This window comes from Tupaia chinensis, unplaced genomic scaffold (assembly GCF_000334495.1).
Source record: "Tupaia chinensis unplaced genomic scaffold, TupChi_1.0 Scaffold140400_1, whole genome shotgun sequence".
Taxonomy (NCBI): domain Eukaryota; kingdom Metazoa; phylum Chordata; class Mammalia; order Scandentia; family Tupaiidae; genus Tupaia; species Tupaia belangeri.
In genome coordinates this window covers 952,569-966,371 of record NW_006200277.1, presented here as the reverse complement: position 1 = coordinate 966,371, position 13,803 = coordinate 952,569, and the positions used below count along the sequence as shown (strand labels likewise).

The window sequence follows — 13,803 nt, the reverse complement described above, 5'->3', positions numbered from 1 at the left end:
CTACACGACAGTGCTGCAGAGTCGGAAACAGTTTCACAAGTCTTCTAGATCAAGGGTCACGAGCCCAAATACCCGAAGTCTCGACCAGGTCCCGGCCAGCTGGGCCGTGTGTGCCCATGGACAGGGAGTGTGGTCACAGCTGCTGCCAGAGGTTCTGAGTGGTTAGAGAAGCTGGAATCCAGATCAAGTGTGAGCCAAGCAAAGACAATTGCAGGCCAGATACAGCCCCAGGGCGGCACACCTCAATCCAGACAGAGCAGAGGTTGCCACCAACAAGGCCCCCAAGCAGCCATTATTCAAAGACTGAAAAAAGAATGTTCCTTGCTGCTCTAAGAATCACTTTGTCCCTGGGGCCCACAGGTGGAGTGGTGGTTAAGGCCTAGACACCCACATGCCATCAGTGGTTTGAGTCCTGGACCAGCAGCCTGAAAAATTACACTGGGTGCATGTGCATATATGCCCAAATCCTGGGGATGGAGGAGAAGGCATCACCACGTGGCCATCCCCTCTGAGGGGCGCCTTCTCACTTTCTCTCCCACCCTCACGAGCACACAAGCCCACAAGCCCTATGGTAAAACAAACAAACAAACAAACAAAAAGAACTGCTTTTTTCCTAACATATGGTGGTCTTAACTGGGCTGGCCTGAGGTGTAGATCATGCTGGATAAAGTATCTTCATGATCTAAATGATGTATAGTGATTTAATGTATGAATAATAATAAAGTACGTTGTAAAAAGACATTATAAAATTAACAAAACAAACGTTTATTCCAAATATCACTACATTGATGATTTTTCATTTCACATTTTCTCACATTAGGAGATTTCCAAAAGGAGGTAACCTAAATGGATTTTATTTACATTAGAAGGAACCTCCCACTTCTGCCTGAGCTACTCATAACCACACGGAGACTGTCCTGCCATTACTGAATGCTAAGACTGGGCAGTCACGTGAACTGCCCAGGGTCACGAGCCTATGCAGAGCCAGGAGCAGAAGCAGGCTCCTGAGTCCCGCCCAGTCTCCTTCTCCACCACCACGGATGGTGGGCTCTGTCCCAGAAGAGCATTCCGAGACGTGGCAAAGCCCAGTGAAAACCCAAAATAAACATGATCGAAACAAAAATTTGGACCAAGTTATTTTTCCCATCATCACCTCTTCAGTTCCGCAGAGGTAGAGGCAGCCCCGATAACCGCCTATTCCAGACCTCCACCCAACATGCCCTCAACTCCATCTCAGACGGGTCTCTCAGTGTCTGGCGGTCGAGGAATGTATGCGTGGCCTTGCAGCGCTGGACGACAGAGCACCCTGAGAACAGTCTTCGCTGCCCAGCACTGACTCCTGGACTGTCACTGCAACGTCGGCTCCCCTCCCTGTCCTCCTCACAGCCTGCGTCTTCCCCCGACGCCCAGACACTGCTCTGGATGTTCCCGTCAGCACCTGCCTGCTCTTGGCTGTTTCCCGTACCGGCCGGCTTCCTTATGATCAAGACTACATTCACCTCGGGGTTTTGCTCTCAGTTCACAGGCATTAGCCAAGGATGGCTGACTTAAGATGCAAGCACAGAGGTCAAACTCTTGAGAAACAGAACTGAATAAGCTCATCCACTAAGACAGGGCATGCATTCCATGCAGGAAGTCTGCCGCCTGGGAGCCCGGGCAGCAAACACAGCGGGGTGAGCTGCCCGCTGCAATTCCCAGGACAGCATTTCAGCTGTTGAGGATCCAGCCATGCACAGCGCTCTCTAGGGACGTTCAACGGAACAGCCCTCTCCGGGCAGGCCCAGGGCAGCCCCCGTCCAGCTATGCAGAGATGAAGCCCTTTACAGTGAGCTCAGTCTCTCCTCCTCGGGTGTGCTTAAAAACTACCTGGCAGCTCCTCAAAAACGAGGAAATTGTAACCCTCAGCTCTACAGCAGGGCTGAAGAATCTGCTGCTGCTTTTTAATAACCAGCCAGAGAAACCCTCTCCAGCAAAGCCAAGGTTTAGCAGAAGACAGACACGGAGGGGAAAATGTTTGTATTGTAAGTGATCTATTCCTCCCAGCTCAGCTCTATGATGACGGCTGTTCCTGAAACGTTAGAGCCGGTCCACACAGGTAATCTGGAAAACCGCTGTCATGGAACTGGGCCTGGACATCCCTTATCGCAAGTTTTAGGAGCACACAGACAGCGCCCCAGGCTGGGAAATGGAAGAGCTGTTTGCCAGCTTGCTAAATGTGCAACCGCCATTCGCCAAACCACAGGAAATCCACACTCCGACTGGTGGAAACCCCTCCTACCTGCAGGCGGAACTGGCGAGCCCTCGGACATACCTTGTGCTCCTCCCTCAGCACCTGTTCGATGAGTTCACATTTCACCGGAGGTTTGGAATACTGGCCCGAGAGGAGCCCGTGTCCTAACTTGGTCCTGGCCCGGAGGGGAGATGGAACAGAAAGGTCATTGTTGTTCTCCCACTGAGAGCGGCAGGCATGCGAGTCTCGCGAGTACAGCTGCTTTTAGGTAGAGCATTTGTCTGGAACACTCACATAAAACTTAGTTATTTGACTCTGTTTGATAGCAATCCCATTTTAAAATCTTTCTCAGCACTTTATAATAAGTTTATTAGTTTCTCGATTCTCGCAAAAGTAATACAAGCTTATTTCAGAACATTTTTAAAACACAGAAAATGAAGAAGATAGAGAATTGCCTTTAATTCTGCAACCCAGAGATAACCACTATAAACACTCCATTAAATACTTTTCTTAAAAAAGTCAATCTGGCACTTACATCTGTGTGTTGAAATCTTGTGTTGGGTCTAATGGCGAGTAGTCAAATATCCTTGGAAGGTTTCCCACATACCTAGAAAATGAGAAGCGGCCATCGAATCTTAGCAACGGAGAGAAGAACCACAACAGCCGTCACCTCCCTAAGACCTTCACGCCCCTCTGTCAAACCACCTGCCTTGGGCCAAGGTCTTCCTGAGATTCTACCCTTCCTGGATGTTTCTGCTTCCATCAGTGGCTCTCTACCCTACTTTTCAATTAGTTTCTTAAAAAAAAAAAAAAAAAACCCTCAAAGAGGGACCAGCAGGTAGCATGGTAGTTAAGGCACTGGATCCCACATAGCACACTGCATGGGTCGACTCCCAGACCCGGCAGCTTGAAAATCATGCCAGGTGCATGTGTGTGGGTGCCCAAACCCCAAAAGGAGAATGAAAGAGAAGGGACTGCAGTGTGGCCATCCCCCTGAGGGTGACTTCTCAGTTTCCCTCTGCCTCTCTCCAGTGAGTACTCACATCCTATGGCAAAGACCTAAAAAGTAAGTAAGTAAATAAATAATAAATGTGTAAAACCCCAAAACAACAGCCATCTCTGGACATTCCAATTGTATTGCTTAAGATTGAGGCTTCGGGTTCAGAATTCTTTCGCAAGCTCCCCACGTGATTCTAACATGCAGCCAGAGACCAGGGCCGCGGGCTCAGGCCACCACGTCACCATCCCCAGAACAAACGGCAATTTGTGACAGGACTCTCCTCTAGCCAGAACTTCAGCCGGGCTCTGCCGTGTCCTCTGCCTGACCAAGCTCGACCTCAGGCTCCCTCTCTGTCCCGCTGACTCCAACATGAGTAAGGCTCCGATTAAGTCAGCCTAGTGAAGATCCCCCATCTGGTCTCTTCCCTGGAACACTCTGCCACTGGTCCTGCTCAGTAGCTCCTTCAAGTCTGTTGAAGAGGCACCTCCCCAGAGTCTTAGCAAAACCAGAGTGGCCACCCACCCCACGCCGACTCCTGACATCTGCCCCAGCCTTCTTAGCCTCCCCAGTGCACTCCACAACCCACCCGCTCTCTCGTTCATTAACTGTCCCTCTAGGGGTCACGTACACACATAAGTTAGGAGAGCCGCCCCTCCAAGTCACCAAGTTCCAGCCTCAGTGAAAAAGGCACTCAGCAGAGACTTGTCCAGTTAATACGTGGATATGTTATCCTTAACGGATTTCCACAATGACTACCAGCGACCACACAGAAGAGGCAGTACTGCAATGAAGCCCCTGCAGAGAACCCAGACACACTGACAGTAATGACCTCTAACCAGATCCCTCAGGTACTAGAAACTTCTAGGCATCTGCTACCCATGAACTCAGAATAAACAGAGCAAGCTTCTCCCTGGGCCAGTCGCATTCAAATGGCTTTCGTATGTCTAAGGGTGACAACTTCATCTAGAAACCTTCAGAAGACAAGAGTCCAACCACGGATACGCCAAACGTTAAGCCCAACTATTTATTAACAGATGTAGAGCCACACTGAAGAATTCTGAGTCTACACAGCATGCTGAATTCATTAACTCTCCAGTTTTTCTCGCTCCTAGAAACATGGCAAGACAAACATTCATTGAGAAGAAGAGCTTCAGTGAGCAGGCTCACGCTATAAGGTAAGACCAGTAGGGAGGAGAATAAAGGGTGAAACACTGATGTCCAAAAGTCCACTTTGCTAACAATTCATATTCCTTTTCTCAGGACCAGCAGTTGGCATAATGGCTACATTGCTAGACTCCCATGTAGTTGACTACGGTTCAAGTCCTGGACCCAGTGGCTTAAACTCACAACAGGCACGTGTGCATGCGTGCTCAAGATCCCGAGAGGAGAATGGAGGAGAAGGGATTGCGGCGTGGCCATCCCCCTTGGAGAGTGATTTCTCGCTTTCTGTCTCTCTGTCTTTCTGGCAAGCGCATGCACCCTATAACAAAAACCTCTCAAAAAAATGTATATTCTTCTAATCAACAAGGAATATCCTTGATTATAACAAAATTAAATAATGCTAGATAATTTTTAAAGCACATATTATACCTTCGGTTCTTAATCTAGTGGTTCTCAAAGAAAAAAATGTGTTTGGCTATCTGACTGAACGCCTCAGCTGTCATTCAATTTGCACACCTGTCTATTAGATTTGATCCTCGCCAGTAATTATTTCTAAACGTGAGCGAGGTTCAAGTGGCAGACTAGGTATCTAGGGTCCGGCTGGGGTTCCCGAATGAACTGTGGCTGCTTCTAAGTCACTCCATCTTCCTGTGAGTCGCTTCCTGCTCACAGAGTGGAGAGACTCTTCCCGGACCTACGTGCATGGAGAGAAAGACAGGAGTGTGGAGACCTAGTGTTGGCCCCAGTGAGAGCTGGCTGAAGGAGGACGAGGTCGGGGTGAGGATGAACGGGAAGCTGCTCAGGCTCTATTTATACAAGGTTACTTCAAATGTCTGTGAAAAAATGGAATCTAAGTATAAGTTTATTTTGGTGCAAAAAAATTTGAAATTCATGCATAGCTTTTTCATAATTTCACATTGTCCATGAAATTTTTGAAGATCCCCTCATGCAGTAAACATTTAGAAAACAAAATATAATATATTTGAGAATATAATGTAAAATTCTAGCTCTTTAAACAAGACTTGGGAGAAATTCAAATTTTAATCCAAACACAGATGTGAGGTACACTTTCTTATGAAGGGAAATTTTCAGGTTAATTCTTCATTAAACTTCAGAATGTAGGAAGTTTGTTGTTGTTGAAGTTTATAAAGCATTGAAATATCATTGGGCTTTATAACAGAAGAGCACTTTTTTTCTATTCTCCTATAAAAGAAATAATTATACAATATCTACCAGAAGGACATTCCTTCATACAAGATCAAAAAAGGTCTCATATGAGTCAGATAAAATAAAGCCACGTTGCTCCCCAAGCAAAGGGTAGCCTAAGGCCTGGCGGGGGCTTACAAAAATAACGATAATACGACCATCGGGAATCTTTTGAAGAGAGATTCCCATCCCGGAGTAACGGACGTGGCCTCCCCGTCCCGAGCCCATCTGCTCTCCTCCCACGTCCCTCAGGGTGTGTGGCCTCCTCCCTCCCTGCTAATTCCAAGTGGCCGTGCGTCCCACAGGGAAAGCTCTGTGTGTCCGTCCACACCCCCAGCACGCCACTGCAGAACAGAACCCACTCCTCTCTGGCTCCGTGAGAACTAGACATGGAAAACTGCAGGCGCTCCAACAGAAGCAGCAGGAGAGTAAGTCTTCAACCTCAGGGAGAGGGCCAGGGATGGTGAAAGGGCTGCGTCACTGGACTCCCACACAGCTCAGGGTTCAAGTCCTGGACCCAGAGGCTTGAAACTCACGCCAGGGCTGTGTGTGTGTGCGTGCCCAAAATCCCAAGAGGAGAATGGCAGAGAAGGGACGGTGGCGTGGCACCCCCAGGGGTGATTTTCCACCTTCTGTCTTTCTGTCTCTCTGTCTCGCCAGCGAGTGCTCGAGTCCTATAGCAAAAATCTCTCTTAAAAAAACACCAGGAGAAGAAAGACAGGGTGTGCGACACACTTTGATTAGCCACTGTTAGTGCTGTGAGGACTCCGCCCCGCAGGAAGACACAGCCTTCTGATTGCCACCGATCTCTCTCGGCCCTCGCCCGTCCTTGAACTCGGATGGAACCCACCACTCTGGGGAGCACTGCACGTTGTTCTGCAAACGCAGGCGGTGGCCCCCACACAGGCACAGCCCGAGGAGCCGGGCAGCACACCTGCGGCCGTGTCAGCACACGCAGCTCCAAGGTGCCCTCAGTCGGCGCCTCAGGTTATCTGAGGAAGGGCGAGCCTTTCTGGTTACCTCAACGCAGGCCCGATACTTTAAAATACGCTATCAGTAACTATTAGACGTAAGATGGCACTTGTCAGACGTGGCACATCGCACGCTGCAGAAAACGACAGTGTGCTCTCGGCTTCCACGTCTGCCTGTCACACACAGTCCAAGGACCAGGACGGGCCTGTGGGCCAGACGGAGCAGCTAAGATGGGCCTGCTGGACCCCTGTGGACCTACCCCAGCCCCGCAGCTGGGGACACTGACCAGGCGTCACTGCCTGCCTCCTGGCGCACCCACGGGGAGTACAGCAGGTGTGCTGTGATGACCGGGGACCGCACGCTCCTGACTGTGAAGACCCGGGACCGCACGCTCCTGACTGTGAAGACCCGGGACCGCACGCTCCTGACTGTGAAGACCCGGGACCGCACGCTCCTGACTGTGAAGACCCGGGACCGCACGCTCCTGACTGTGAAGACCCGGGACCGCACGCTCCTGACTGTGAAGACCCGGGACCGCACGCTCCTGACTGTGAAGACCCGGGACCGCACGCTCCTGACTGTGAAGACCCGGGACCGCACGCTCCTGACTGTGAAGACCCGGGACCGCACGCTCCTGACTGTGAAGACCCGGGACCGCACGCTCCTGACTGTGAAGACCCGGGACCGCACGCTCCTGACTGTGAAGACCCGGGACCGCACGCTCCTGACTGTGAAGACCCGGGACCGCACGCTCCTGACTGTGAAGACCCGGGACCGCACGCTCCTGACTGTGAAGACCCGGGACCGCACGCTCCTGACTGTGAAGACCCGGGACCGCACGCTCCTGACTGTGAAGACCCGGGACCGCACGCTCCTGACTGTGAAGACCCGGGACCGCACGCTCCTGACTGTGAAGACCCGGGACCGCACGCTCCTGACTGTGAAGACCCGGGACCGCACGCTCCTGACTGTGAAGACCCGGGACCGCACGCTCCTGACTGTGAAGACCCGGGACCGCACGCTCCTGACTGTGAAGACCCGGGACCGCACGCTCCTGACTGTGAAGACCCGGGACCGCACGCTCCTGACTGTGAAGACCCGGGACCGCACGCTCCTGACTGTGAAGACCCGGGACCGCACGCTCCTGACTGTGAAGACCCGGGACCGCACGCTCCTGACTGTGAAGACCCGGGACCGCACGCTCCTGACTGTGAAGACCCGGGACCGCACGCTCCTGACTGTGAAGACCCGGGACCGCACGCTCCTGACTGTGAAGACCCGGGACCGCACGCTCCTGACTGTGAAGACCCGGGACCGCACGCTCCTGACTGTGAAGACCCGGGACCGCACGCTCCTGACTGTGAAGACCCGGGACCGCACGCTCCTGACTGTGAAGACCCGGGACCGCACGCTCCTGACTGTGAAGACCCGGGACCGCACGCTCCTGACTGTGAAGACCCGGGACCGCACGCTCCTGACTGTGAAGACCCGGGACCGCACGCTCCTGACTGTGAAGACCCGGGACCGCACGCTCCTGACTGTGAAGACCCGGGACCGCACGCTCCTGACTGTGAAGACCCGGGACCGCACGCTCCTGACTGTGAAGACCCGGGACCGCACGCTCCTGACTGTGAAGACCCGGGACCGCACGCTCCTGACTGTGAAGACCCGGGACCGCACGCTCCTGACTGTGAAGACCCGGGACCGCACGCTCCTGACTGTGAAGACCCGGGACCGCACGCTCCTGACTGTGAAGACCCGGGACCGCACGCTCCTGACTGTGAAGACCCGGGACCGCACGCTCCTGACTGTGAAGACCCGGGACCGCACGCTCCTGACTGTGAAGACCCGGGACCGCACGCTCCTGACTGTGAAGACCCGGGACCGCACGCTCCTGACTGTGAAGACCCGGGACCGCACGCTCCTGACTGTGAAGACCCGGGACCGCACGCTCCTGACTGTGAAGACCCGGGACCGCACGCTCCTGACTGTGAAGACCCGGGACCGCACGCTCCTGACTGTGAAGACCCGGGACCGCACGCTCCTGACTGTGAAGACCCGGGACCGCACGCTCCTGACTGTGAAGACCCGGGACCGCACGCTCCTGACTGTGAAGACCCGGGACCGCACGCTCCTGACTGTGAAGACCCGGGACCGCACGCTCCTGACTGTGAAGACCCGGGACCGCACGCTCCTGACTGTGAAGACCCGGGACCGCACGCTCCTGACTGTGAAGACCCGGGACCGCACGCTCCTGACTGTGAAGACCCGGGACCGCACGCTCCTGACTGTGAAGACCCGGGACCGCACGCTCCTGACTGTGAAGACCCGGGACCGCACGCTCCTGACTGTGAAGACCCGGGACCGCACGCTCCTGACTGTGAAGACCCGGGACCGCACGCTCCTGACTGTGAAGACCCGGGACCGCACGCTCCTGACTGTGAAGACCCGGGACCGCACGCTCCTGACTGTGAAGACCCGGGACCGCACGCTCCTGACTGTGAAGACCCGGGACCGCACGCTCCTGACTGTGAAGACCCGGGACCGCACGCTCCTGACTGTGAAGACCCGGGACCGCACGCTCCTGACTGTGAAGACCCGGGACCGCACGCTCCTGACTGTGAAGACCCGGGACCGCACGCTCCTGACTGTGAAGACCCGGGACCGCACGCTCCTGACTGTGAAGACCCGGGACCGCACGCTCCTGACTGTGAAGACCCGGGACCGCACGCTCCTGACTGTGAAGACCCGGGACCGCACGCTCCTGACTGTGAAGACCCGGGACCGCACGCTCCTGACTGTGAAGACCCGGGACCGCACGCTCCTGACTGTGAAGACCCGGGACCGCACGCTCCTGACTGTGAAGACCCGGGACCGCACGCTCCTGACTGTGAAGACCCGGGACCGCACGCTCCTGACTGTGAAGACCCGGGACCGCACGCTCCTGACTGTGAAGACCCGGGACCGCACGCTCCTGACTGTGAAGACCCGGGACCGCACGCTCCTGACTGTGAAGACCCGGGACCGCACGCTCCTGACTGTGAAGACTGGGATCTGCACGCTGCTGGCTGTGAAGACCGGGGACCGCACGTTCCTGGCTGTGAAGACCGGGGACCGCACGCTGCACGCTCCTGACTGTGAAGACCGGGGACCGCACGCTCCTGACTGTGAAGACCAGGGACCGCATGCTCCTGACTGTGAGGACCGGTATCTGCACGCTCCTGACTGTGAAGACCGGGATCTGCACGCTCCTGACTGTGAAGACCGGGGACCGCACGCTCCTGACTGTGAAGACCAGGGACCGCATGCTCCTGACTGTGAGGACCGGTATCTGCACGCTCCTGACTGTGAAGACCGGGATCTGCACGCTCCTGACTGTGAAGACCCGGGACCGCACGCTCCTGACTGTGAAGACCAGGGACCGCATGCTCCTGACTGTGAGGACCGGTATCTGCACGCTCCTGACTGTGAAGACCGGGATCTGCACGCTCCTGACTGTGAAGACCGGGGACCGCACGCTCCTGGCTGTGAAGACCGGGGACTGCACGCTCCTGGCATGTCCGGGCTGGCCCGTACACCGAAGCCATTATTGGCATAACCACCCGCAGGGCGTCTCCGTTTGCGAAGGTCTACATACCTGCCCTGACCCCACCCGACACGCGTCACACTCCCACATCTGAGAAGTCACGCGTGGCAAGGGCAGAACATCCTGAGCGCTCGCAGCTCCCAACCAGGGACGTGGGGGATGCGCCGGCTTGGGGGACTTACGCTCTCTGGAACTCGGGGATGCTGAAGACAGCCTGCATGACGGAGCTCAGGTAGCCGCTGTTGCCCAGGTTCCGCAGCCCCGTGTACCCCGGGCCGTACATGGGCTTCAGCTTCGTCCCCGACTCCTGAATCACCTCCCACTCGCTGACCCTCGGCCTGAGATCGTTGTCCCGAAGCCCGTTCTCTGTCTGGGGCAAAGGCATCGAGGGCACGTTAAATTGATTCCCACTCAGAGACAGCGACAGGTGTCTGCCGTGTTCCCAGTTACGCAGAGAAAGAAACAGCCCAGTTAGGAGATGGGGCTGGTGGGGGCTGCGAAGTGACACGGGCACTGCACACCACGAGACTCGCTGGCCACGGCTAAGATGCTAGATGTCACCTTCTCTGGGTTTTGTCACAACAGGAAGAAGAAGAGGCCCGGCCACATGCTGCAGGCTGTGGGGAGGCCCCGCGTGATCCTGGACACACAGGAGGCCCGAATCAGGCCCCAGGTTGTATGAACACCCCAGCGAGCTCACAGGCACCCCCGGGCCTGGCGGGCCAATCACGGGGCATGGAACTGCAGTCTGCAGGGCCTCGCCTGGGTCCTGTCCTCCTTTCTCTCCCTCTCTCACTCTCCCAAGAAATAACCTTTAAACACACACAGGAACAAATATTTTAAAGAGAGATAGGAGAGAAAGACAGAAAGGCTGGGAGGGAAGGAGATAGAAGAGGGTCAGAGACGGGAGGAGTGGAAGCGAGTGGGCGGGTGGCAGGCCAGGAAGCAGGGGAGAGGCTGTGGAGACCGGCTGGGGCAGCAGGGGCTTACGGAGAGTGGAGAGGGGAGATGGGCGGGTGGGTGTGAGTGGCAGGAGAAGACAGAACAACAGCCCCGGGAAGAGAAAGAGCCGAACACGCACAGGTCCACGGCAGGCTGGAACTGCCCCACCACCCTGAGGGCGGACTGCGTCAGGGGAGCTCCTCCCGACAGCCCCCACGAGCTGCTCTTCCCACCCTGGGGCCGCTTCCCTCCCTAAACTAACTGGGATCACAGCAGCTTTAACGCCCCGTCCCACCCAGGTGGACATGACCCACGCGGCCCTTCAGAGGTGGCAGAAGTTCTGCAAGTGAATGCCAATGCGGGCAGGGGCACCTGGGGGCTCCGTGCTGGTGGGACACTTACAGCAAGTCTGTGCTCATCACCAAAGAAGTGCTCCTTAAATTCGAGGAGTAAAGGCAATAAACACAACCTAAAAACCTACCAACGGCAGATCCGTTTCAGAGGAATTACACATTAACTGCACTGGCCAGCTCCCTCTCCGGCTCCCTGCCCAGTGCCCGAAGGCGGGGTCTGACAGCGCCTCTCACCCCGTGCGTGTGGAGCATGTCGATCCCGAAGTGCGCCAAGTGCCGGCCCAGGTGCGGGTCCGAGACGGGCTCTTCTTCTTGGAAAGAGTAAACATCTGGGGAGAGAAGAGAAGCATGGAGTCCATCAGGCCACGCACCTCCGACACCACCTCGGCCCGCACGCCCCCCGGTGGGGAACGTGGAGCACGGACTAGGTGCAGTTCATGTCACTCTGACACCTCGGAAAGTAGGTTTCTAAATCCAGAGACGCAAACAGCATGTGAAGTTAAACTAACCCCAAACCAGGTAGACAGAAGGCTGAACACCGGGCGTGTCCCACTAACCACAGGGCACAACCCTCGTTCAAGAAGGAGGGTAAAGCCCCTGGGGAGCAGGGCTGCAGGGGTGCGGGGCCCAGGCTGTCCTCTTGTGGACCCTCTCTCCGCCCAGACCCCACCCGCGGCTCCCACTCCCACCCCGCCCGCCCCAGCCCTTCTCTCCTGCTCGGGTCCACTCATCACAGAACAACCAAGAGTCTGGGAAGACCAGGTAGCACTTCAAACACGCTCCCGTGGAGCATGCAGGGAAGGTGTCTGGCACTCCCAGGGACTCAGGAGGCTGCAGACACCCCAGGTCCAGCCTGCTCCCCAGGACTCAGGGGCCTTGCCCCGCTGGCAGCCCGCCCGGGGGCCGGAGCATTGGCCCTGCATGCTGAGGTGGCAGTGTTGCCCTCCGGAGATCTCCCACTTGACCCGGGCTTCCGCAGCGAGGGGTCTGGCCAGAGGCTACAGCACTCTGGGGGTTCACGGACCTCAGTTCCGCTCCACACCTGCTGAGCATGCATCGGGGTTTTGTGAGGGCGTGGGGTGTTTCGTTGTGTGTTTTCTGCCAGAGGGCACATGTGCTTGTTGAAGAACGACCATGAAATGCAAGAGGGAGAGGAGGAAAGTCCCTGCTATGAGGTGCAGCCGCACCTGAGCCCTTCTGCGCCCCTCCCTCCCAGTGTGCCAGGCATGTGCTCTAGGCACTGGGGCCAGGGTCGTGCTGGACAGCCGGCCATGGAGCACCAGCTCTCTAACCACCAGGCCACGGGGCCTGCCCAAGAGCCTGCATTTGAACTATACCCTCAGTGCACAGTAAAACGGGAGCACAGAGTTTTCCAAGGCCGCGCCTCTGTCCTCATGCCGTGGTCAATGGGGGAAGGGAACAGACATTCCAAGCCCTCACACAGGTGAGGAAAGAAACTCGAAAAGCTTCCATCATTTTTGCCTCGAATCCCACGGGTGGCCCAGAACCCTGGTACTCTGACTCCTGCTCCAGTTCTCTGCCCTGGACGTCAGATATTTCTCTGGGTTCACGCGGACCTGGTGAAGCACACCCCGGGCCCACACACCCTGCAGGGTGCAGAGAGGACACATTGGCCCCTCCATCTCAAACACTGCCATTTCCTCACTCTTCAGTTTGAAAAACGAGGTCTGTTAGAAGAAAAACGGCATAGAATGAATAAACAAACAACTGAATGAGTAAATAAAAACTCACCTTGGCACACACAGAAGAGGATTCTGGCTAGAACGTGGAAATGGCACTCCCTAGGTCCCGAAACTTTGGTTACTATTAACAACTGAGATGACTGTGGAGATGTAAGAGTCTAAACCTACTTATCAGACACTTATTAGAAAACAAACACCTAGAACTGTACCGTGGGCCCTGGCCAGCATTTTGAGAACGTGAAATCACACAGGCCACCACGGGTCTAACCTTTGGGCCCTTGCTGCACGGAGAGGAGGACACTTCTCACCTCCAGATGTTAGCAGCTCCAAATACACGGTAGCCATCAGACACTACAGTGGCTTCTTACCTCAGTGACAAGCACCAGCTTAGTAAGTAATCATGTGAGAAATCCAGAAATGAACCGTGATCCCTACACTTGGCAATAGGAAGAATTTTTCAGTGACGCGTAGTCACAGAAAAAAAATAAGAGGACTGAGTGGGTGAAAATGCTGCCTTATAAATGTTTCACTGGGAAATTCTTACCTCCAACTTCGGCTTGGCAAGGCCAAGTCTTAGTTCAGAAAGTATCATAGCAAATAAGCTCTGCCTTTATCCTCCCCAACGTGGTCGACACCTAAAGCCAGAGCCA

At 55.5% G+C, this 13,803-nt stretch overlaps 1 protein-coding gene across 3 annotated transcripts in view; it reads right to left on the bottom strand.

Annotated features, from left to right (window-relative positions):
• USP13 (ubiquitin specific peptidase 13) overlaps positions 1-13,803 on the bottom strand; it is a 98,724-nt gene that overhangs the window by 40,294 nt on the left and 44,627 nt on the right. For all 3 annotated transcript variants that reach the window (XM_027766055.1, XM_006162731.2, XM_006162732.2), the window contains exons 7-10: positions 11,685-11,779; positions 10,338-10,525; positions 2,766-2,837; positions 2,312-2,405 (exon numbers count right to left, since the gene is read on the bottom strand). In XM_027766055.1, the coding sequence (XP_027621856.1) occupies positions 2,312-2,405; positions 2,766-2,837; positions 10,338-10,525; positions 11,685-11,779 (449 nt within the window). The remainder of the gene's footprint in view (positions 1-2,311; positions 2,406-2,765; positions 2,838-10,337; positions 10,526-11,684; positions 11,780-13,803) is intronic.